We start from the raw sequence: 23,189 nt of genomic DNA, 5'->3' as shown, positions 1-23,189 counted from the left end.
CGAGGGAAACGCTGCAATTCAGTTGCACGCTCCTCATACCACGGTTGTTCTGTTCTGACTGAATTTAATGCGTGCATTATCGTCCTGAAATATGGCATCATTGTTGGGAAACAACATTTGTATAATGAGGTGCACCTGATTACCTAAAATGTTCACATAATCGTTGAGTGTAACACGGCCTTTGAGAGTAATTATGGGACCAGCAGAATACCACGATACAGCTGCCCACACCATCACACTTCCACCTCTATGCTTAACCGCTGGAATCAAACAATCAGGATTGTAGGCTTCTTTTGGCGTTCTCCAGATGTAAACCTGCCTCGATGTTGGTAATAACGAAAACTTAATTCGTCAGACCATATGGCGTGTTTCCACTGATCAGCCATCTAGGATTTACGCTTCTTTGCGTTGGTTGTCCTCACTAATGGTTTCGTATAGCACCTCGTCCATGAAAATTCGCTTTAGGGAGTTCTCAGCGGACAGTGTCGATAGATACGGGGTCTCTAAGATGACTATTGAGCATTGCAGTCACTTTAGCCGCCGTAGTTTTGTGTTGTTTTGTTATAATTCGTGTTGGCGTACGATGATCTCTGTCAGTTTTTATTTGCGCCCACTATTACGTTTAGGCGATGATATCTTTCCATGTTTCGTGTAGGATAACATGACTGTTGAAACAGTTGCTCTTGAAACATTCAATACGTTGGCTGTCTTGGTTACTGATGCTCCAGCTAATCGATCCCCCACAATCTGCCCTCTTTTGAACTGTGTTAGATCTTTCATTGCACGTCACTATGGCCTCTGGATGCAAATACGAATTGTGCGCTATCCATAAGCAACCTGCCCTCATGCCTAGTCCGTACTGAAGACGCACAGTCCAGTGCGACATGTGTCTTATTACCTGCGTTGTGACCGTCAAACATAACCATCCCATTACTACCACTGTTCACATTATTTTGCCTATCCCCTGTATGTCGCTCATAATTTTGGGCTCATAAAATACTGCGTCACTATCATGCACATCTACAAATTGTATCTAGCATTCTTGAAACGAGCAAACACCAGTTTTTCTAACAAGCGCACCTTGTCCTCCCTTTAACACCCGTAGTTTTCTTTTATGCACTACGCGTTCATATTGCTACTGACTTATTCGACATCTGTTCATAATCGTTTTTTTACTATGTTGCTGATGATCTTCCACGTACGTGATTATATTTACTACCTGCTCCTTGAACAATGATTGTTATTTACTACATCTCACTAAAGACGGCATTCATGACTTTTTGTCTGACAAGGATGATGAACTATGTAGCTCGACACCTGTTTCAGCATCATTTACACTTGTGAAGCATGTATCGTCATCACTGTATTCCTGTGTGCCCCTGGTAGCTGAGTGGTTGCCGGCACGGTAGCTCAACCAGTTCCGTTTCAGCCGCGCTCGCAAGTGGCCGCTGATAACTGTTGCGCTGCACTTCAGTGTTTACATCGCTGTACTTGCGCTTCGCCGAGTGCCGTCCGTCCGTTAATCTCCGTGTTCGTTCCTGTTCCTTGAGATCTGATCGCTCTTTCTGGTCTTGCTGCTGTTACTTGGAATTTCGGTTGTTTAACCGAAATTGCTTCGCTGGATTAACCATGGCTACAAACCTCAGGAAGAATACTCTGGTATTTGCTTTTGACAAGGAATCCCGTCCTGTTCAGCCGACATCCCTGGAAATAGATGACTGCATCACACAGGTAATTGGTCTAAATTCTGAAACCGTTCATACCTGGCAACTGGATCTGGAAAAATACTGCGTTTTTGTCAAGTTAATCAGTGCTTCGACTGTTGATGAAGTGTTACGAAAGTGGGGCTATGAAGTAGATTTTGTGCATAGAACTGGTTATAAAAGTAAGGTTTCCATCTATAGAGCGGACATTCATTACAAAACCGTTCGTGTCTTGAATCTTCCCATTGAAATTGAAAATAATAAGATTAAGGAAGCTCTTTCAAAATACGGAGACGTTAAATTAATTGCAAATGAAAGGTGGTCGCCTCGCTTTAAACTGCAGTGTTTTAACGGGGTCCGCTGTGTAGAGATGGACGTTAAGACGAATATTCCGTCTCACATAACTGTTTGTGGGTAAAAGGCACAAATTGTTTATGCAGGTCAGGAAGCTACATGTCATATATGTAACGAAACCGGCCACTTCAGACAGGAATGTCCGCGGCGAACTGTTGTTCTTAAAAGTAATTTGATACAGCGTCAGAAGCTTACCTTAAATGATCTGTTACCAAAGAATAGCCCGGAACAACTGGTTGAGGATGTTAACGCAGCGGGCCAAGCTGATGCCTCCCTTCACGATAACAGTCAATTTCCCCCGTTAACAACAAAAGGAAACCCTGTTGCCACTACTCGTGAAACTGAAACGTAACCGAAAAAACGACCTCTGGAGATATCTGATAGTTGTTCAGAGGACGAGCTGCCTTGTCCCACTCCCTCACTTCGCAAGCAAAAACAGTGCGATGAGAAGGCAGAGGAACCTGAAGGCAAAATGCGAATGGAAACTAATGAACAGAAAGATAATACACATACGGTACCAGAAAATGAATGGGGTGTAAGCAGCATTAATTTGCAAGAAACAACAGGTTCAGTAGCCGATTGCAAAGATCAGAATCTATCTGTTAATAAATAAATTCAGGGAGAGGTTGCAAAACTGCAGTCTCCATTTGTTTCCCTCGATCAGAAAGTGAGTGAAATTAATAAAGAACGAGGAAGTGGTGGCCAAACTGAAATCACGGTCAACACCTCAGGGCAGGCGCCGGCAACCGAAATTGCTAAAGCGTCTGCTGCCGCTCCAGATAAGCCGCGAAGTAAAATACCGACGCAACCAAATGAGAATGTAGCTCGTAGCCAAGGGAAGGGAAAATCCGGTAGGGGCGACCAAAGCCCAAAGAATGTTCAGTCTGAAACGGTCGTACACGAATCACTGGAGGAAAAAACAGAAAGTTTACCAGGAAATCAGTCTGCTTGCGGTACAAGAGAAAACATCAGAAGTAGAGAAAAACGGGACAGTAACTAAGAAACTGATTGAAGTGTTATTCCATGTTCAGCCTTCCGAGAAAACTGTTACAGCTTAACTGAACCCTGAACCACAGTAAACTAAATTAGTTCAACAAAACAACTACATAGTGACAGCACAATGACGCAATCTGTCACCACTATAAACATAAATAAAATCACGACCGGTTTGAAATTATCGGCCCTTAAGGAATTGTTGTACGAATCCGCAACTGATATTGCCCTGTTACAAGAAGTTCTAATTTCGGATTTGGTAATTCCCGGTTTTGTCAGTTACATAAATGTGTCTCCCGAAACAAGTGTTGGGACAGCTATTTTGGTGAGGGAAGGGATTACAGTAAGCGAGGTGGAACGACTGGAATCCGGAAGGGGAATAGGACTAAATATCTATGATGTGACTATCATCAACTTGTACGCCCCTTCAGGAAGTTCTCATCGAGCTGACAGGGCACGTTTCTTTAAAGATGACTTGATATACTTGTTAAGGAAATCGCCAAGACAGTTATTACTTGGAGGTGATTTTAATTGTGTTTTAAATCGAAAAGATCAGTTACCTAATTTTAATTTCTCAAGTGAACTAAAACAATTAGTTACTGGTTTAGCATTAAAGGATATATGGGAAATCAAATACCCCTCCCTGTTGAGTTCACCTATGTCGCGGCAACATCACGTAGCAGGATTGATAGACTATATATTTCTAAAAATCTTGTAACTTCCGTGACAAAAGTAGAAACCATTCCTACGTACTTCTCAGACCATTCAAGTGTCTTAGCTTGCATAAATCTAACAAGACAGCCGGTTCGCCGATTCAAGAATCAATGGAATTTGAACACTTCCTTGTCAGTTAATCATGATTTAGAAGATCTGATTAAAGAAACATGGGCAATATGCCTGCGAGCCCGTAGTAGATATGCCACTGCTATTCACTGGTGGGTTAAAATGGCAAAACCAAAGTTGAGGAAAGTTCTTATTCAATACAGTGCTCAGAGCGCAGGGGAAATGAAATGCACTATAGAGTATTACTATTCCGTTTTGAGAGATCTATATGATCAATTCTCAGCAGGTTCCTCACTTCGGATAGCAGACATCAAAAAAGTCAAAGCCAAGTTACTTAATATCAAGAGAAGTCAAATGGAAGGGTTGAAAATAAAATCGAAGACAAATTCGGTGTCAGCAGATGAAACTACTTCCCTATATCATTTAGTGAAGCATACGAAAAACGGGAGAAAGACTTTTATTGAAGAAATTCGAACAAAACACGGTACGATTCTCAGAACCCAGCAGAATATCATGGACGAGATTAATCGCTATTGCCGGCCGCTGGTGGCCGAGCGGCTCTGGCGCTACAGTCTGGAACCGCGCGACCGCTACGGTCGCAGGTTCGAATCCTGCCTCGGGCATGGATGTGTGTGTTGTCCTTAGGTTAGTTAGGTTTAACTAGTTCTAAGTTCTAGGGGACTTATGACCTCAGCAGTTGAATCCCATAGTGCTCAGAGACATTTGAACCATTAATCGCTATTATTGCGAGCTATATTCTGTACATCAAAGTAGTGATGCTTCCTTGGAAGAATTCCTTGACATCCTAGCCCCACAGCTGACAGAAGATGACAATGAAAATTTTCTCGAGGTTGTCAGCGAAGAAGACGTGTATGAGACTCTGTGCGCCTCACCACCAAAAAAATCCCCCGGACCGGATGGCCTGCCAGCAGAGTTTTACATCCGTTACTGGCCAATAGTAGGTGTGAAAATCACGGACATTGTAAATGAGGTTATTCAGGGTAAAATGATTCCGGCTGAGTTTAAGGAGAGTAAAATTGTTCTGGTGCCAAAAAATAATGGAAACAAAGATTTAAATAATTTTCGTCCAATTTCACTGCTGAATTCTGATTATAAATTAATAGCTAGAATAATAAACAAGAGAATTTCATGCCTTACAGATAAAATTATTAGTCAACATCAGAACTGTGCGCAAGGCAGAACCATTTTTCAAAATCTAGCGGAATTCAGGGATATCATTGCAATAACTTCTGTAACAAACATAAAGTGTGCTTTATTGTTTTTAGATTTTTGTAAGGCGTTCGATGTAGTAAACCATGAGTATCTTCTACAGACATTGAAGAAAATAGGTTTCAACGATAGGGTTGTACAGTTGATTAAGAACATAGCAACTGGAATAAATGCTAAAATAGCGGTGAATTGTCAACAATCCAGGCCGATGCAAATACAACGAGGTGTTCCACAAGGAAGTCCTCTGTCCATGTCGCTCTTCGCAATTTCACTGGAACCTTTCCTCCGACATGTCCATGCTACATTAAAAGGCTTAACATTATCAGGAAATAAAACAGTTATAAGAACCTATGCTGACGATATAGGGGTCATTATAAGGAATAATGATGAGGTAACCACGCTAGCAACAGTGATTGATTCGTACTGTAGAGCATCTGGAGCCAGTGCAAACGGAAAAAAAAGTAAGATGTTAAATCTCAGAGGTTTTGATAATATCAACGTCGAGTGGGCAAAATTAGTCCGACAACATAAAACACTTGGGATCACCCTGACAGCATGCCCTATGAAAATGACGGCTTTAAATCGGAAAGTTGCAGCAGATAAAGTGTAAGGAGCCATTGTAGAGAATTTAACTCGATACATGAACCAAGTTCAAAGAACACAGTATATCAACTCATGCATCCTTGCTAAGGGTTATTATACTGCCCAGCTGTTTCCAATACCGAGAATGATAGCGAGGAGAATAATGTCCAAAATCACAAAATTTTTATGGAGAGGTGAAGTGTTCAGAGTACCTGCTAAAGTAGCCACTTTAGATCCTATAAATGGTGGACTAGGATTAATTGATATAACGGATAAAGCCTCTGCTCTTTTTATCAAAAGGCAAGTTAATTTAATAAGAGACTCGCGAGAAAGCATAACCAGCCAACTTTTCGAGATCATTAAACCTCCAAGCCTGCTTCCCCCGATCGACGTGCAGAATATCAACAGTCGCTTACAGCACGTGAGGATTTTCTACGTTGAGTTTAGTTATGTCAGTGTCGAACTCAGGCAGTCCCGACACTTAACATCGAGAGCCATAATGCGGGAACGAAAGAAAAGCGAAGGAAGAAACAAAATAGAACGACAGTTTCCAAACATTGAGTGGACTGAGATTTGGAAAAACATTAGTTCTAATGTGCTCACGTCTAATATAAAAACGTCATGGTACAAGACAGTTAACAACATAGTTAGCACCAATGAAAGACTGCACGCAATCGGATTCTGTGAAACAAATTTATGTCAACAATGCCATCTAGTTGACACAGTAATTCATAGATATACTTGCAGTGGTCACATGAATAGTTGGAAGTGGATCCGGGAGCAAATAGCTCTGATTACAAGAACATCCCCTGAGTATATATCGCTGTCATTGATACACAGGCCTGAAGCACGCTATTTCTCAGAAGCAAAAAATAACACTGTGTACTGGTTGCTGGGAAATTTTGTTAACTACGTCCTTAACAAATTAGGATCCGATAGCATCATAGAGATCAAGGTTGTAACCTCCCCGCAAAAATAAAAAAAAATATTTAAATGAGAATAGACATTGTGCTAAGTGTAACCTCCCCATAATTATTTTTAAATGATATGAATTGAATGAAAATGCAAATAGAGCCAAATGTTAGCTTCCCACAGTAATAAAACTCAATGATAATAAAAATGTGCAAAAAATGTTAAATCCCCACAAAATTACTGAACAATAATGACCCAATGTTAACTCGACACAAAAATTAAGAAATGAAGATTAATCCTTAAACCCACAATAATAGGGCAGCATCGCTGACCTTAGGCCCTGTACAATAATTAATCTGATAAATTGATTCTGGGAGGAAAAGCATAGGAAATATTGTTTCAATAGGAATGATTATTTTCTTAAAAAGATTGCTTTGAAAACAAAATTATTATTGGAACATTTCTTGAACAAATTAATTACAATTAACACACATTACATTATCAGATATGCGCAATGCTGCTTCATTACCTTATTTAACAATATACCTCGTCCCGAACCTTGACCAGAGACCCATGTCGACGCCCGCCGACTCCTCACACACAACTCCTACTCGCAACTGCTAACTCGCAACTGTGTCCAACTCGCAACTGAACTCTCACGCAGTCAAGCGCAGACTAGCAACGATAAACAACTCTCTGGTCAGAGATTCTGTCATGCCTCGCCATCGCTCCTACTGAATACACACGCGTTTCATAACCCTCCACTGGGGGGGGGGGGGGGGGGGCAAAAATTTGGCAGCGATGGTGAGTCATTTGGACTTGCCATGAGCAACAAATTTTTTCTTAACTGATTAACCTTACAATCACAGAATATACTGATGTAGAACATGAAGTAAATGTGTTGCACATGCATCGAGTACAAAATATATATATAATGAGTACAAAACAAATGACGTAAGTGCACATGCACTGAAAAACTCTTTAGCATTTTCACAACAAATAAACATAATGGCAAAAAATCATGTTGACAAGTGATATAAGTGCACATGCACTGCAGTTCAGAACATATCAGCAAATCAAAATGTACATACAATGAGTAGTAATCATGTTAGAAAATAACAAAAGTGCACACGCACTGAAATTCAGAATATATCAGCAAATCACAAAATGCATATACAATAAGTAGAAATCATGTTAGAAAAATGACAAAAGTGCACACGCACTGAAGTTCAGAATATTTCAGCAAATCAAAAAAAATGTATAGGCCATGAATATAAATCATGTTAGCAAAAATGATTTTCACTATGTTACAAGAAGTAGGATAGGAAAGGGAAGGATTGCATCATGGTTGTAGCACTTTAGGTTGCACGCAGCTGCACTGAAAGTCCATATCTTTCCACAGAAGTACAACACCAAGTGAGACAATCTGAAGTTCTTTTCCCAGAAGTATTTATCAGCGTACCCAAGACACTGAAATGTCGTAGTAATATTCCATGTTATCATTTTGGCAGTACATCAGGTACACCAAACAGTGGGACCATAATAACGTCTCCATCGCTCACGGTGGTGGACAGCATGTCGTGTCAACACCACGCTCTTACAAGGCACATCAACCTAGAATTAGTGCAAAAACCAAATATAGTGCTCCATGATCAAGAGGATATACAGGACAAACGGATATTGCAGTAATTCAGGGTAGTTAGGTCAGAAGGTGAAGGACATTAAGTCACATAATAGTCTTCATTGGGAATTACATTCGTAGTTTGCGTCATTCATAGCCCAGTTATTGAACATTTCTGTACCATGTATGTAGTATTACAGAAAAATGTTCATTAATTGTTTTACAGACAACATTGTCATTGGTCATTTCAATACAGTAATCAGTAGCATTCATTCCCTAGTTACAAAGCATTATTAATCATTGGACATTTCAATACAGTAATCAGTAGCATTCATTTCCTAGTTACAAAGCATTATTAGTTAATCATTGTTCATCTCAATACAGTAATTAGTAGCATTCATTATTCAAGTTACAAAGCATAATCAGTAGCATTCATTTCCTTGTTACAAAACATAATCAGTAGCATTCATTTCCTAGTTACAAACCATTATTAATTAATCTTTGGACATTTAAATACAGTAATCATCTCAATACAGTAATCAGTAGCATTCTTTTCCTAGTTACAAAGCATAATTAGTAGCATTCATTTCCTAGTTACAAAGCATAATCAGTAGCATTCATTTCCTAGTTACAAAGCATAATCAGTAGCATTCATTTCCTAGTTACAAAACATAATCAGTAGCATTCATTTCCTAGTTGCAAAACATAATCAGTAGCATTCATTTCCTAGTTACAAACCATTATTAATTAATCATTGGTCATTTAAATACAGTAATCAGTAGCATTCATTATTCAAGTGACATATTATTCATAGCTGATCAGCATTACTCAGAACTCTCTTAAACTGGTATCATTATTTGGGACTGGTAATACATTTTTTGTTAGCAATGCATTGCTTTGGGTAATTATAGGGGAAAGCAAGAGAGAAAAATTTGCTTCTGGGTTGTTGCTGTAAATGAAAATGTGTAACGTCATTCGTCATGAGTCAGCTGTAGCAAGGTTATGAAACAAGTAGAGTATATGTAATCACATTCATGAATGACATAGATTTAATGAACAACTGCTTATAGCACATTAATTTCATAAATAATTTCTCCTGCAAAAATATATAAGAAAAATGGATTATTAAGCTGAAAGAAGAAACGCATTTTATGCTGAAAAGTAGTGAACTTCGAATTAACAGGTAGTGAAATGTGTATAAAAATGTGTTCCATAGCTGTCCTTTCCAAAACCTTCAGTCATTATACTCTGCAATATAACACCTGCTGTCAAAGCGAACTGCAACAAATACTTAAATAACTACATAGCATGAATACATAACTTCCACATTATCCTCTTCTGTAAAGAAAAGACTTCATTATCCATCACTTCATTATCATAACTCCATTATTATCATCACCTGTAAAGAAAAACTCCATTATCCATAGTAGCATTATTCTTCATCAGTATTCATCAGCATTCATCATCATCTGCAAAAAATCACTTCATTACTCATTACATAACTATTCCTTATCTCTAGTATATTCCATCACTAAAAACTAAGATGTGTAGTTCTGTCTGACAGCCTGCATCAATCGCCTTGTATTCTGAAAGAAAAAATTAGTTAAGACTGCTATTCTACGATGTGTATAGTATATTCTTGTTAATGCTTGTTAATCCTGATCCATTTACTCTTCCTCACGAGGTTCGCATCCTCTTTCGATCATTCCGAAGGTGAAATTCCCATTTATGTTTAATTTATTTCTTTCACGCATCATGTCTTTCTGAAATTGATGAACAGAGATTAATGTCTTGCATTTAAATCATATACTCATTAAATAATGACTGGTTTATGCTAACATAATTAAGCATGCAGCATAACATGACAGAAAAACGTAAAATGTCAAAAAAATAATAGACAGTGTTCAAATGCAAAAATGTACACAGAATATCACAATGCAGCAGCAAAAAAATGTAAAACAGTCACGATGTTGAGATATCATAAGGCAAAATGTCAAAGTCAACTGGTATTTGCTATATCTTAACTATTTTATAGTGCGTACAAACAAAACATGAAACAATCGTATATACATAAGAAAGACAAAAAATGTGACGTGCGTTGTGTTCAGCTTGTATGTTGTGTAGTTAATAGAGGCGAGAATTAAAGACTTTAATGGAGAGAAAATTTAATAAAAATTAATATGTCACTAGATAACATTGCATAATTATTCATAAGATATGTAAGTTTCTCTGGAAAAAATGTGCACAGTCTGATATGTAACGACAAGAAGAGCGACCTGCTAACCTTACCTTGCCGGGCACTTGCCAAGAAAAAATACGATAATCATCAGTAATTAGTCATGTGAATATAATTGCATAAGTGATCATAAAAATTAGTAAATGGCATCATAGCATGTTAAATCATAAAGTGTCTTCATTCAATAAAGGGTTTAATATTGGAGACATGGTGGTTGCCTTTACTTTTTCTGGTTCTCAGAGTTTTGACGTGTACAACATTGGAGTGAGGAATGCTGCGAATCCGATATGGACCTGCGTATAGAAGTTCAAATTTACTGCACTTACCTTTTATTCTGCTGGATAAATAGTGTGTACGTACTAATATCTTCTGTCCAATGTGAAAGTCACGGCGTGTACAAACCTGTTTTTGCTGTATTCTCCGGCGCTCTGCGGCACGTTTGATGTTGTTCAGCGCAATGTCGATTATTTCATGGTGTCGTAGTCGACGAGATGTAGGAATGTTTACTAATTCTGTAATTTTGTTAGGTGGTTCAACATTTTTCAGTATAACAGACGGAGAGAGCATAGTGGATTCATTTGGTATGGAATTAATTACATCTTGGAATGAGAATATGTGTGTGTCCCAATCAATATGTCTTTTATGGCAGTATATCCTACACAGTTTACCAATTTCTTTCATTAATCGTTCACAAGGGTTCGAAGAAGCATGGTACCTGGATATATAGATCGGAGAAATGTTTCTAGCTCGTAACATGCCTGTCCATATAGCAGAACGAAATTGTGATCCATTATCGGAAATTACTTTCAACACATGCCCTACATGAAATAAAAAATGCTTTACAGATGCTTTCGAAACGGTTTTAGCAGTAGCTTTGCGTAACGGAGTGACGGTAACAAATTTTGAAGTGAGTTCAACAGCGACAAAGATGTAGCAAAAACCTCTATTAGTTCTCGGAATTGGACCAAAAATGTCTACAGCGGCCATATGTCTTAATTTAACAGGTACAATTGGATATAATGGAGTAATATGTGAAGTTGTGTCTGACTTAGCTTTCTGGCAGATTTTACATGACGCTAAAACTCGTCGTATACGTTTCTCCATGTTGGCAAAATAACAGTTCTGTCTCAGTATAAGAAAACATTTTCTAGCTCCGTAATGTGCGTAACTTAAATGAGTATACCATATTAATTTGTTAACCAGTTCGTCAGGAATGCATAATAACCAAATGTTGCTGTCAGGATGAGAGCGGCGAAACAGAATGTCATTCCGTACAGTGTAATGGTTTCTAATCGTAACATTATTCTTATCTTGCCAAAGGTGTTTAATTTCTTTCCACACGTTGTCTTTATTTTGCTCTTTTGCTATGTCCTGTAATGGCGACGAAATAAAATTTTCAAATGCAACTTGTTGAATGTACATAACGCTGAAATTTGCTTTGCAGAAGTTGGTTGCGATGTCTTGCTGATTGTTGCTGAGAGAACGAGATAGCGCGTCTGCTATAACATTTTGTGTGCCGGGAATATGAACAATTGTGAAATTAAATTCCTGTAAATAAAGCTTCCATCTGCTTAATCTATCGTGAGTGAATTTAGCCGAAAGTAAGAATTGTATCGCTCTGTGGTCTGTGTAAACTGTGGTGTGTCTTCCATAAAGAAAATGCCTAAATCTTGTAAAAGCCCATACAACACATAATGTTTCCAGTTCTGTAACGGAATAATTTCGTTCAGCAGGTGATAGAATGCGACTTGCAAATGCGATGTTTTTGTTTACTGTAGAGCCATCTTCTTCAATTTCCTGGAAAATATGTACGCCTAAAGCGGTGTTAGAACTATCGGTGGCAATGGAAAAATTTCTGGTAAGATCTGGGTGCGATAAAAGTGGTGCATTCAACAAAGCATGTTTCAGTTTCATAAATTCAGAATGTGCTTGCTTATCCCAGGACCAAATAGTGCTTTTACCTGTCAATTGGCATAATCTAGGTGTGTCTAAAGCAGAGTGATGAATAAATTTACGAAAAAAGTTAATTAAGCCCAAAAAGCTGCGTAGTTGTTTTTTCGTCGTAGGAACAGTAATATCACGTAGAGCTTGAAGTTTTTCCGGATCAGGCGCAATGCCTTCTGCTGAAATTACATGTCCAAGAAATTTTATAGAAGTTTTGCCAAAATGCGATTTACTGAGATTAACTGTGAGTCCATGCGCATGAAAAGTTTGCAACAGTCGTTCAAGAATCATATTGTGTTCAGACCAGTTAGCTTCTGCGATAAGAATGTCGTCTACGTACGTCGTGATTCTGTCTTTAAGTTCTGTCGGAAGTATTGTGTTCAAACCGCGAATAAAAGCTGCAGAATAAATAGTTAAACCGAATGGTAATTTACAAAATTGATAACAGTCACCAAAACAGAGAGAAGCTGTGTACTTTCTGCAGTTCGGATGGAGCTTAATTTGCCAAAATCCCGATTTCAGATCTAATGTAGAATAAATAGCCGTACCATGAAATTTCTGTAGTAGTTTTTCTAGTGTCTGTGGTCGATCTGTTTCATTAATAATTATGTCATTAATGTGACGCGAATCAAGTACAAGGCGAAGTGAGCCATCCTTTTTCTTGACAATATGTAGCGGGTTTATGTACGGACTAACTGCCGGTTCAATAATTCCTTGGTCAAACATATCCTGCAATTCTTTTTTAACTTGTTCTCTGTGGATATATGGAATGGGATAATGCTTTGCCTTAAATGTGTCGTGCTGTTTGACTTGAAATTCATACATAAAACCGGACATAGTACCAGGAATGTTGTCGAAAACTGGAGCTTGCTGTAAAAGAATTTTGTGTAGTTGCGTGCGTTCGTCGTCTGTATTTGCACTGCTTTGTTTAACTTTATCAGAAATCATCTGCATTACGTCGTAGTCAGCTTCGTCTGGAGTGTTATAGTTATGTACGTACGTATCTGTGAACAAAGTGGAATTATAGTCTATGTTACGTGATACGGAAATGACCTCTGTGCGATTAATTGTTTGTTCTTCCGCAGATAGTGAGTGTTGAAATTCTAAAGCCAATTGCACATTTTCATCCTTCAACATTAAATAGGAATTTTGAAAGTCAATAACTGCGTCGTGTTGTACCAGAAAATTAGTACCTAAAATAACGACTGTTGTCAATAAAGGAACAATCCAAAAATTTGAGTGAAAAGTATGACCTGCAATACGAAATGATAAATGCGTCTGTAATTTGACGTCTATTCCTTTACTCGATACTGCTCCTTTCACTTTCGTTTTACCTAATGGTAATGTAGGATACGTATTCTCTTTGTTACACTCGTTGAAAGTTTCTTCATTTATTACTGACATAGGAGATCCAGAATCAATTACTGCTGAAAATTTCGATGAACCAATTTTAATTTCGATGACAGGATGTGAAATGGTTTTCTGAACAACTGGTCTTTCCTTTAAAAGAGTGTCTCTGATATCGTCAAAAGTAATAACATTTTCGTGAACAACATTCTGCGTGTCAAAGGTAGTGCTTGTGTTACTGGAAGATGCGACCTGTACAGTATCTAGTCAGATTCTATCTGACGTGTTATTATTTTCTGGAGGATGTTGTGGCATTTCTACTATTTGAACTGTTCTATTATTTCTTCCAGACGTATTACGCTCTGGATGATACCTACTGTCGGGTTCATTCATGAGAATATGTTCTTGTGGATAATTTTGCTGTTGGTAAGACCGACTGTTGTTAGATGTACGCTGAAAATTGTCCTCATTATTTTTATGTCTGTCATAATAGTCATTCCTATACGGTGCATTGCGATAGGAATTGAAATACTATGTTTTCTGCACGTAGTTGTTCCTTTGCTGGCGTGCGTTACTATTTGTTGTAGGTGGGACTATACGTGCACGTGGCGAAACATTAAACCCTGGCTGACCTTGCACACCGCATTGTTGGTTAGGTATGCTAACCGGCTGCCTCTGATGTTGTTGTGGAGAAAAACGTCTATTGTTACTAAAATGTGGTTCATCCTGCTGATAATTCTCTCGATACTGATAATGAAAATTTTGTCTGCTATTAAAGTTCTGGTGGTTGTCGTTCGTAAAGCGTCTGTTACTTTTACTATTGAAATTACGTGGCTGATCGTAATTGCTGTACGTTTGTTGACCTTGGTTATTATAAGAAAAATTTTTGTTTATAAAGGAATAATCCGATTGCTGTACGTCCAAAAGCTGTAACAGATCCCTGAATGCCGAGATATTTTCTTTTTGCTGACCTGTTAAAAGTGACACTCTTAATGACCGTGGTAATTTAGAGATACATAATTGAATAAGTGCAGATTCACTATAAGGTTCACATAAGTACTGGTTTTGTTGGACCATGTGCTCAAATAATTGCGTCACACTGGGAAAATTTGAATTCTCATAATTTGACAAACTAATTAGTTGATCTTTAACTCCACGCTGTGTCGTCTTCGACCAATACGCTGACAAAAAGGCATTCTGAAACTCTTCTACCGAATAGCATTGCCTCGCGATCGGTCCCATACTAGTTGCCGGTTTGCCCTCCAAAAAACTACAAATAAATTCAAGTTTGTGCGTTACGGGCCAAGTCGGTGGAAAAGCAAAGCTAAATTGTTGTATTCAATCTAGCGGGTGAATCTGTGTTCTGTCATTTTTAAATACTTTAAATTTTCTCACTGATAGAAAATGTTTGTAATCAAAATTATCTCTGTATGCCGGAACCGGTTCAGGATTAAATGAAAATCTATTTAACTGGGACTGTTCGGAATCTAACTCACGTACTCTTTGTAGATTACCTAAATTATACGCGCTGCGTGAGTCTGACAAATGTTCGCAAAGTGGCATCTGCTGTGATGTGTTATTAACTGAAATATTTTTTATCTCTGTTACCTCTTGCTGTAAACTTGACAATTTCCTACGCAATGTGTTATTAGACGAATCTATCTCATTAACTGTCTGCTGTAAATTTTGGAATTCAGGTGTTTGGTTAAACAAAATCGGTGCAGTATCGTCTTATTTGCTGTCATTATTACTTTCAATAATATCAATACAACTGGCCAATTCATCACATTTTTCAGTCAGTATTTTTACCTGATCATCGGTTTTAGTGTCAGAGGCATTAATCTGTTTTTGCATTTTACGTGTGGTTTCGTTCAGTTTTTTAACGTCAGCTTTGACGACATCGGAATCCTGTGTTAGTTCTAATTGTTCGAGTCTGTCGGTCACTGTTTGAAAATCTGTTGGGTATGTGTCTGTTTTCGATTTAAGATCGGAAATTTCGTCACGTAATTCTGTGTTCGACTGTTTGATGGTATTAATTTCATCGGACGCTGCAGCAATATTACTGTCCACGTATGTTTTTGCATTCGCGAACAATTTACGTTTGTCTTCTTGTCTCTGTGCTGTGATTGTTTCCATTACTTGTCGTTTTACTTTATTTTGATCCTGTATAAATTTGCGGAAACGCGTATCACTGTTTTGTATGTGGTGATTAAAACGTTCGTCAATCTGAGTGTTCTGTTGGTCGAATTTCGCGAGTATCTTTGCGTCCATTGTGCGCGAAAGTTCTGCTGTCATTAATTTAAATTCGTCGCGTAATTGTGTTGCTTTTTCAGAGCATTGTCTACCGACTGCGCTAACTTCCTCTCTAAGTGTTTCTGTTGTATCTGTTTGCATATCCCTTAATACTTGAGCAACAGATCTAATTTCTTCGCTACTTTTCTTTGAACAAGCCTCGCCGGCCGAAGTGGCCGTGCGGTTAAAGGCGCTGCAGTCTGGAACCGCAAGACCGCTACGGTCGCAGGTTCGAATCCTGCCTCGGGCATGGATGTTTGTGATGTCCTTAGGTTAGTTAGGTTTAACTAGTTCTAAGTTCTAGGGGACTAATGACCTCAGCAGTTGAGTCCCATAGTGCTCAGAGCCATTTGAACCATTTTTGAACAAGCCTCAATTTCCACGCGTAACTGTTCCTTAGTATCATGACACTGCGCGGCAACGGCTCTAATTTGTTCACTAAGCTGTCTGGAATTGTTGTCTAATTTTTCATTAAAGTACTGCTTGAGTTTTTCGTTATCTTGTTTATTATCTTCACTAAGGTTGTCTAATTTTTTACTAAGGTTGTCTTGTTTTTCATTCTGTTGTCTGTTCTGTTCACTAAGTTGTTGTTTGAAATCTTCTTTAAGGCTGTCTTGTTTTTCATTAAGGTGTTTGTTCTGTTCAAGAATTTTAACAATAATGCCGTCGTTTTATCCAAGCCAAAATTAGCATTTCTATTCTCTGTGCTGTTTAATGGTGGATCTGGAATTGTCTCGTTTTCTGTAACCATTTGGTTATTCTGAGATTTACAAAAAGGTTTGCCAGTCAAATGTACACTGTCAGTCACTATTTCGGAATTAAATGAATCCGTCGTACTTTCAGTACACTGTCCATTTTCATTAGAAAAATTTATCTGTACGTTACTTGAATTTTTCAAACCGGGTGTGTTAAGCTGGGCAGCGCTCATTACAATAGAGCGCCCCGCGTCATCAATTGTCCTCAAATTAACAAAGGAGACAATTGAGTTCGTTTGTTCATCATTAAGATAAAAATCATCATCAGTGGTTGGAACACACTGATTGTCAGTGAACGCAGGATTGTCATCATTAAACTGCGTGTCACAAATACTATCGGTGAAGTTGTTTAAGTTGGTAATTTCATTCATTACACCTCGTGATGTACTATTAATAGTTTTTCGCGACATTTTAACACAAATCACAATTATTCACAAATGAAACAAAGACAATGCAAAATTCAACAAATACAACTACAACAAAGAGCAACGAATTGCCGATGATCTGAGGAAAGAAAGTCACAAAATTAGTAAAAGCGTTGCGCCAAATGCTAATTATATTTTAGTAAATAAAAGCAGATATCTGCTACTTCTCAGAAGATTCTCAACGAAATACGATCCTGGACCGAATGTCGCCAAGTGTAACCTCCCCGCAAAAATAAAAAAAAAATATTTAAATGAGAATAGACATCATGCTAAGTGTAGCCTCCCCATAATTATTTTTAAATGATATGAATTGAATGAAAATGCAAATAGAGCCAAATGTTAGCTTCCCACAGTAATAAAACTCAATGATAATAAAAATGTGCAAAAAATGTTAAGTCCCCACAAAATTACTGAATAATAATGAGCCAATGTTAACTCGACACAAAAATTAAGAAATGAAGATTAATCCTTAAACCCACAATAATAGGGCAGCATCGCTGACCTTAGGCCCTGTGCAATAATTCATCTGATAAATTGATTCTGGGAGGAAAAGCATAGGAAATATTGTTTCAATTGGAATGATTATTTTCTTAAAACGATTGCTTTGAAAACAAAATTATTATTGGGGCATTTCTTGAACAAATTAATTACAATTAACATACATTACATTATCAGATATGCGCAATGCTGCTTCATTACCTTATTTAACAATATACCTCGTCCCGAACCTTAACCAGAGACCCATGTCGACGCCCGCCGACTCCTCACACACAACTCCTACTCGCAACTGCTAACTCGCAACTGCGTCCAACTCGCAACTGAACTCTCGCACAGTCAAGCGCAGACTAGCAACGATAAACAACTCTCTGGTCAGAGATTCTGTGATGCCTCGCCATCGCTGCTACTGAATACATACGCGTTTCAAGGAACACATGCTGTGTGAGTTCCACAAAATTAGAAGCTATTCGAATCACAAGAAAATGTTCGGTAATATGCTAAAAATTGTATTTGAAAGAATGGGCATTGGTTAATATAAAAAAGAAGACTGTGTTGACAGTGATGTATTGTAGTTACCTTAAGGATACTATTTAAGATTTTACAGTATATCTATGATGTGTGCTTTTTCTACTTCAGAGAGTAGTTTTTTGAAATTTATAAGCTAATGTACTGAACTTATGTGACATTGAGATTGTGTGTCTAATAGTGCCAAACACAAACATTAAAGGTGCATTATTGGCTTATACTAGAAATTTGGAAATAGTTTTTATAGAAATGTCCTTATCGACTGGTTAAAGTCATAAGATTCTATCTGATAAATGTAATATTCAATGGCTGGCACATTGCCCTGTTCATTTTTGCAGTGAAAGACTGATTATATAGATCTAACCACTTCAGATACATAGATTCAATTAATGTCCAGAAAGTGTAGTTGGAAGGCTAGTCAATTTTATTATATATCTCCTTCCGCCATTCTTAAGTATTTCAGAAATTGTCTAATATGATTATTAAACTGCTTTATATTTAAAATTATCCCACCAACTTCCTGATATCCATCATAAAGAACTAATTATGCTTCTGTAAAGATTGCAGCTCATTATTCAAAGTGCAGATTTTACTTCTTCAGGTTGAAGTTTGAATGTCTTTAAACATTTTTTTTCTTGATGTTTAATTTAATTCTTTCTGATAATTTAGTCAGTACCGCAATCTTCTGTTGTCTTTCCTTAACGTCAGCGTAATTGAAATGATCAAACCGTTTTGTTTAAATAACTTCATGTATGTATAACTTAGTATGTATTTGGAATGTGTAACATTGTTTTTTTTAATAAAGGTTTATATAAAAAAATAAATAAACGTGTTCGGTCAGAGGGTTAGCTGCCCTCTGCAACAAAAAAAAAAAACTGAGTGAATGGATCAATAACGAACTTCAAAGGGCGTCAGGTGACGTCCGCCATGAACAATTGCAACGAACTGTAACGAACAAAATGAGATTACAAAAAAAAAAAAAAAATGTGGTCAGCGTGACAGATTGTCGTCCTACGGGCCCGTGTTCCATTCCCGGCTGGGTTGAAGATTTTCTCTGCTTAGGGACTAGGTGTTGTGTTGACATTATCATCGTCATTTCATCCCCATCAAAACGCAAGTCGCCGCAGTGGCGTCAACTCGAAATATTTGGACCAGGCGAACGGTCTATCCGACGGGAGGCCCTCGCCACATGGCATTTCCATTTCCATTTTACTCCTCACGTATTAGCCATCGAGTAAGGTGCCTTATCACACCACGTCAATTTTGAGCCACAGATATATGACTGATGTCTTAGTAATACGGTGCAGTTAAAATAAGTGTGAACTTGCAGATTAATGTTGCATTGCAGTTAATGGGAAGATATTTGGGTTATTTATGACCATGGAAACTCCCGGTTCCCAAATGGTTTTGCATACATTTGGGGATATAAGGGGGTCATCATACCCAAAGGAATTCTTGATTCGGGTATGTGTTATCGTATCCATAAATCTGTGGCCCGCCTCGTTGATTAGTAATATAGTCAGCGAAGCTACTGCTGGCATTATTGTTGATATTATTGTCATTACATCTACAAATACACTCACTACCAAAGGAAATGCTTGATGCTGGTTGAGGCATAAACTACCTCAAGTAGCGGGGTTGTTCTGTCTGGCCGACCTGCGTTCAAATGTTGGACAGTTGTGGTGATGGCATCAACCATGAGCAATCAGACTGTGGTGACGGTGTGCCGACGGACGTGGGCTCTGGCATCCACAAATAACAACCAGGTTACGGTGATGAAATGTCAGGCGATGGTATCAGCTATGACCAGCTGGGCACTGAAGCAGGAGGGTGCTGTGGCAGCTGCGACCAGATGGACGATGAGGCAGGAGGAGCAGGTGTAGACCAACTCGAGCACCTGGGCAAACACTGCACCTACTGCGATGAAGAGGCAGATAAAGGTGGCACCCTCTGTGGACGTTGTGGAGGTTTCAGTTGTGAAGCAGGCATATGCTGTGGTGGTGAAAAGCCAGGTGCTACAACAAGTAAACAAACACTTGCACATAAGTACCATATTAAACAAAACAATTATCACATGCACTGCTATTTGCTCATATACTCGGTGTTGGATAGCGCAAATGCTTGCACGTTGTCTGGAGTCCACAGGGGTCATGTACTCTCTTTCTCCAAAGTATGTAAGAATTCACCATTCGTATTTAGTCGTGATTGCTCCTCCTCTGGGATAGGATCATCTACAAAACTTTGTATCATGTTAGGATATATATAAATAATATTTTAACACATGTTTAGGATAATGTACCAGCACTTGCTGACCAATGAATCACTAATCTATTTCGCATTACACTGCTGATGGTATTCTCAAGCAGTAACCACCTGTTTCGGACGTAATCAAATATATTTTTCGATTCCATTTGCTAGACTATCATCATCGTCAGTCATTTCTAGAATTACAAAGAAAATACAGCTAATATCACTGTATCAAATGTAGCACCATACAGACGTGTTTGGGATGGACAAGTGTCCAGTTGACTTTAGGTGTCTCATCTATAATACATAACACAGCAAGTGTTGAAACCGAAATACAATTGTTTTGTAGTTATTAGTACATCGGCGCTGACACTCGCCGCCTTCGTTTCGTGGTGTGAAAGATAACTTTGCTGAGTTCCCAGCCGTCTTACATACAGACAGAACCCCTAATGACGATGGAAAGAACGTACGAAAGCGCTTTAAAAACAACTGCGCTGTAAGTTTGTAGTTTATCTAGTAACTTCATGGGGAAGCTTTTACATAGAATGCTCAAAATAAGACACGCAATTAAGAGAGGTTGTACAACTAGGTAAATATATGTATACTAAAAAAATAATTTCAGTGAATGGGATGTGTACTAGATGGTTATTCAGAGACTTTTTTATTTGGATCCATTGAGAAACTATTGCCATTGCCAAGTCCTGTAACATAAAATCTTTATGAGAAAAACATTTTCACATGCGATTAGATTGTATAGAAAATAGGGTGATGTGTATCATATGACTGCTGACTGTCTTCGGAGAATGACTTATTCTCACATACGTTTACAAGAGTGTTCACCAGCACCGTTTTAGGAAACAGCGACCGTGCGAGACACAGCTCGCCCTCTTTGTACATGATATACAACAGGCTCTAGGTACTGGCTCCCAGGTTGATGCCATATTTCTGGACTTTCGAAAGGCATTCGACTCAGTTCCGCACTGTCGCTTGCTGAAAAAAGTGCGCGCTTACGGTCTATCCGATGACATATGCGCTTGGATACGTTTTCTAACAGACAGAGAGTAGTATGTCGTTCTGAATGGAGTGACTTCAACAGAAACAAGCGTAACTTCAGGTGTGCCCCAGGGCAGCGTAATAGGTCCGCTGCTTTTGACGATTTACATAAACGATCTGGTTGATGGTATTGACAGCGGCATTAGACTGTTTGCCAATGATGCTGTAGTCTACAGGAAAGTAGTATCACACGTGAGTTGTGAAAAAATCAATGAGGATTTGCAGAAAATTAATGCGTGGTGTAATGACTGGCAGTTATCTCTCAATATTAGCAGGTGTAACCTACTGCGTACAACAAGGCGAAAATCCTCATTAACTCACGAGTACAAAATAAGTGCCCCGTCTTTGGAAGCGATAACGTCCGTCAAGTATCTGGATGTAACTATTCGAAATGATCTCAAATGGAATGATCGGATTACCCAAGTGACGAGCAAGGCGAACTTTAGATTGCGGTTTATTGGTAGAATCCTGAAGCGATGCAGTCCTTCAACAAAGGAAATAGCTTACAATACGTTAGTTCGTCCAATCTTAGAGTATTGTTCGTCTGTATGGGACCCTTACCAATTGGGTCTCATTCAAGAGATTGAAAAGGTCCAAAGAAGAGCGGCAAGATTCTTGACTGGTATATTTAGCCATCGCGAGAGCGTTACAAATCTCATAGAAAGTTTGAAGTGAGATACACTTGCAGATAGACGACCCGCTTAACGGAAGGGGCTGCTCACTAAATTCCGAAATCCGATCTTCGTCGAGGATGTAGAGCATGAGCATATATTATTACCACCAACTTTCAAATCGTGCAATGATCACCATTCAGAGATAAGGGAAATTAGAGCTCATACTGAGGCGTTCAGACAGTCGTTTTTCCCTCGTGCGATCCGCGAGTGGAACAGTGGTGAAGGGGGGGGGATTATGACTTTGGCGAGAATTGTGCCCTCCGCCACACACGGATTGGTAGCTAGCGGAGTATATATGTAGATGTAGATACCATTGGTTGTTCAGCTACAGAATGAGTAACAGAACATGATTACGAGACAGTTTATACAGCTAGATGAGAACATCTGTAGTAGAATCCCTTAAAATAATATGCTAAATTAGACAAAGCTGTTACCGTACGCTTATGTTATCAAATCCAAGAAAATGCCATTGATTTTGTTGATATTTGGTATCATAACAGCTTTCTCTGAGGTTCTGCAACATATAAGGAGCGCTGAAATGAAAAGGTACGAAATGTCGTAATAACCAAAATGGTTGAAATTTGCGTATGCCGCTTTGGGTTAACCTAGTGAGAGATCTGGGGAGGCAGATCTAATGTTCAGCGTGGTTGGGTCGCCTCCTCTCCTAAAAAATTAGCTGTGCCCTCAGCAGGCAAAGTGATGCTCACCGTCATCTTCGAATTACTCGAGCACAGAAAAATCATTAACAGTTATGTGTACTGCGAGTCACACCATAGCCTACGCAAGTCCATCAGGAGCAGACGGCCGGGTCTGCTGGGTCAGAGAGTGATTCTGTTCCACGGTAACACATATCCATCACACAAAGTGTGATGGCCAAGTTCAGTTGGGAGCAGCCCGGTCATCACCCTGCGACTTCCATGTGTTTGGTTCGCGAAGAGAACATCTCAAAAGGAAGCGCTTCTACTCTGACGACGAAATGGAGGACACAGTGGGGGACTGACTCCTGTCACAGCCA

General features: G+C 38.7%; 2 protein-coding genes across 2 annotated transcripts in view; both read left to right on the top strand.

Moving 5' to 3' along the window:
• LOC126199640 (venom carboxylesterase-6-like) overlaps nt 1-19,959 on the top strand; it is an 81,772-nt gene extending 61,813 nt beyond the window's left edge. Inside the window, exon 6 of the mRNA XM_049936566.1 lies at nt 19,878-19,959. Coding sequence (XP_049792523.1) covers nt 19,878-19,959 — 82 coding nt within the window. The remainder of the gene's footprint in view (nt 1-19,877) is intronic.
• A 163-nt stretch (nt 19,960-20,122) lies between these two features.
• The window catches only part of LOC126199639 (cholinesterase-like), a 71,264-nt gene continuing 68,197 nt past the window's right edge, over nt 20,123-23,189 (top strand). The window contains exon 1 of the mRNA XM_049936565.1: nt 20,123-20,224. Within this exon, the coding sequence (XP_049792522.1) occupies nt 20,123-20,224 (102 nt within the window). The remainder of the gene's footprint in view (nt 20,225-23,189) is intronic.

This window comes from Schistocerca nitens, chromosome 8, assembly GCF_023898315.1.
Source record: "Schistocerca nitens isolate TAMUIC-IGC-003100 chromosome 8, iqSchNite1.1, whole genome shotgun sequence".
Taxonomy (NCBI): Eukaryota; Metazoa; Arthropoda; class Insecta; order Orthoptera; family Acrididae; genus Schistocerca; species Schistocerca nitens.
The sequence above is the reverse complement of the archived record's forward strand: the minus strand, read 5'-3'. Positions and strand labels throughout refer to the sequence as shown.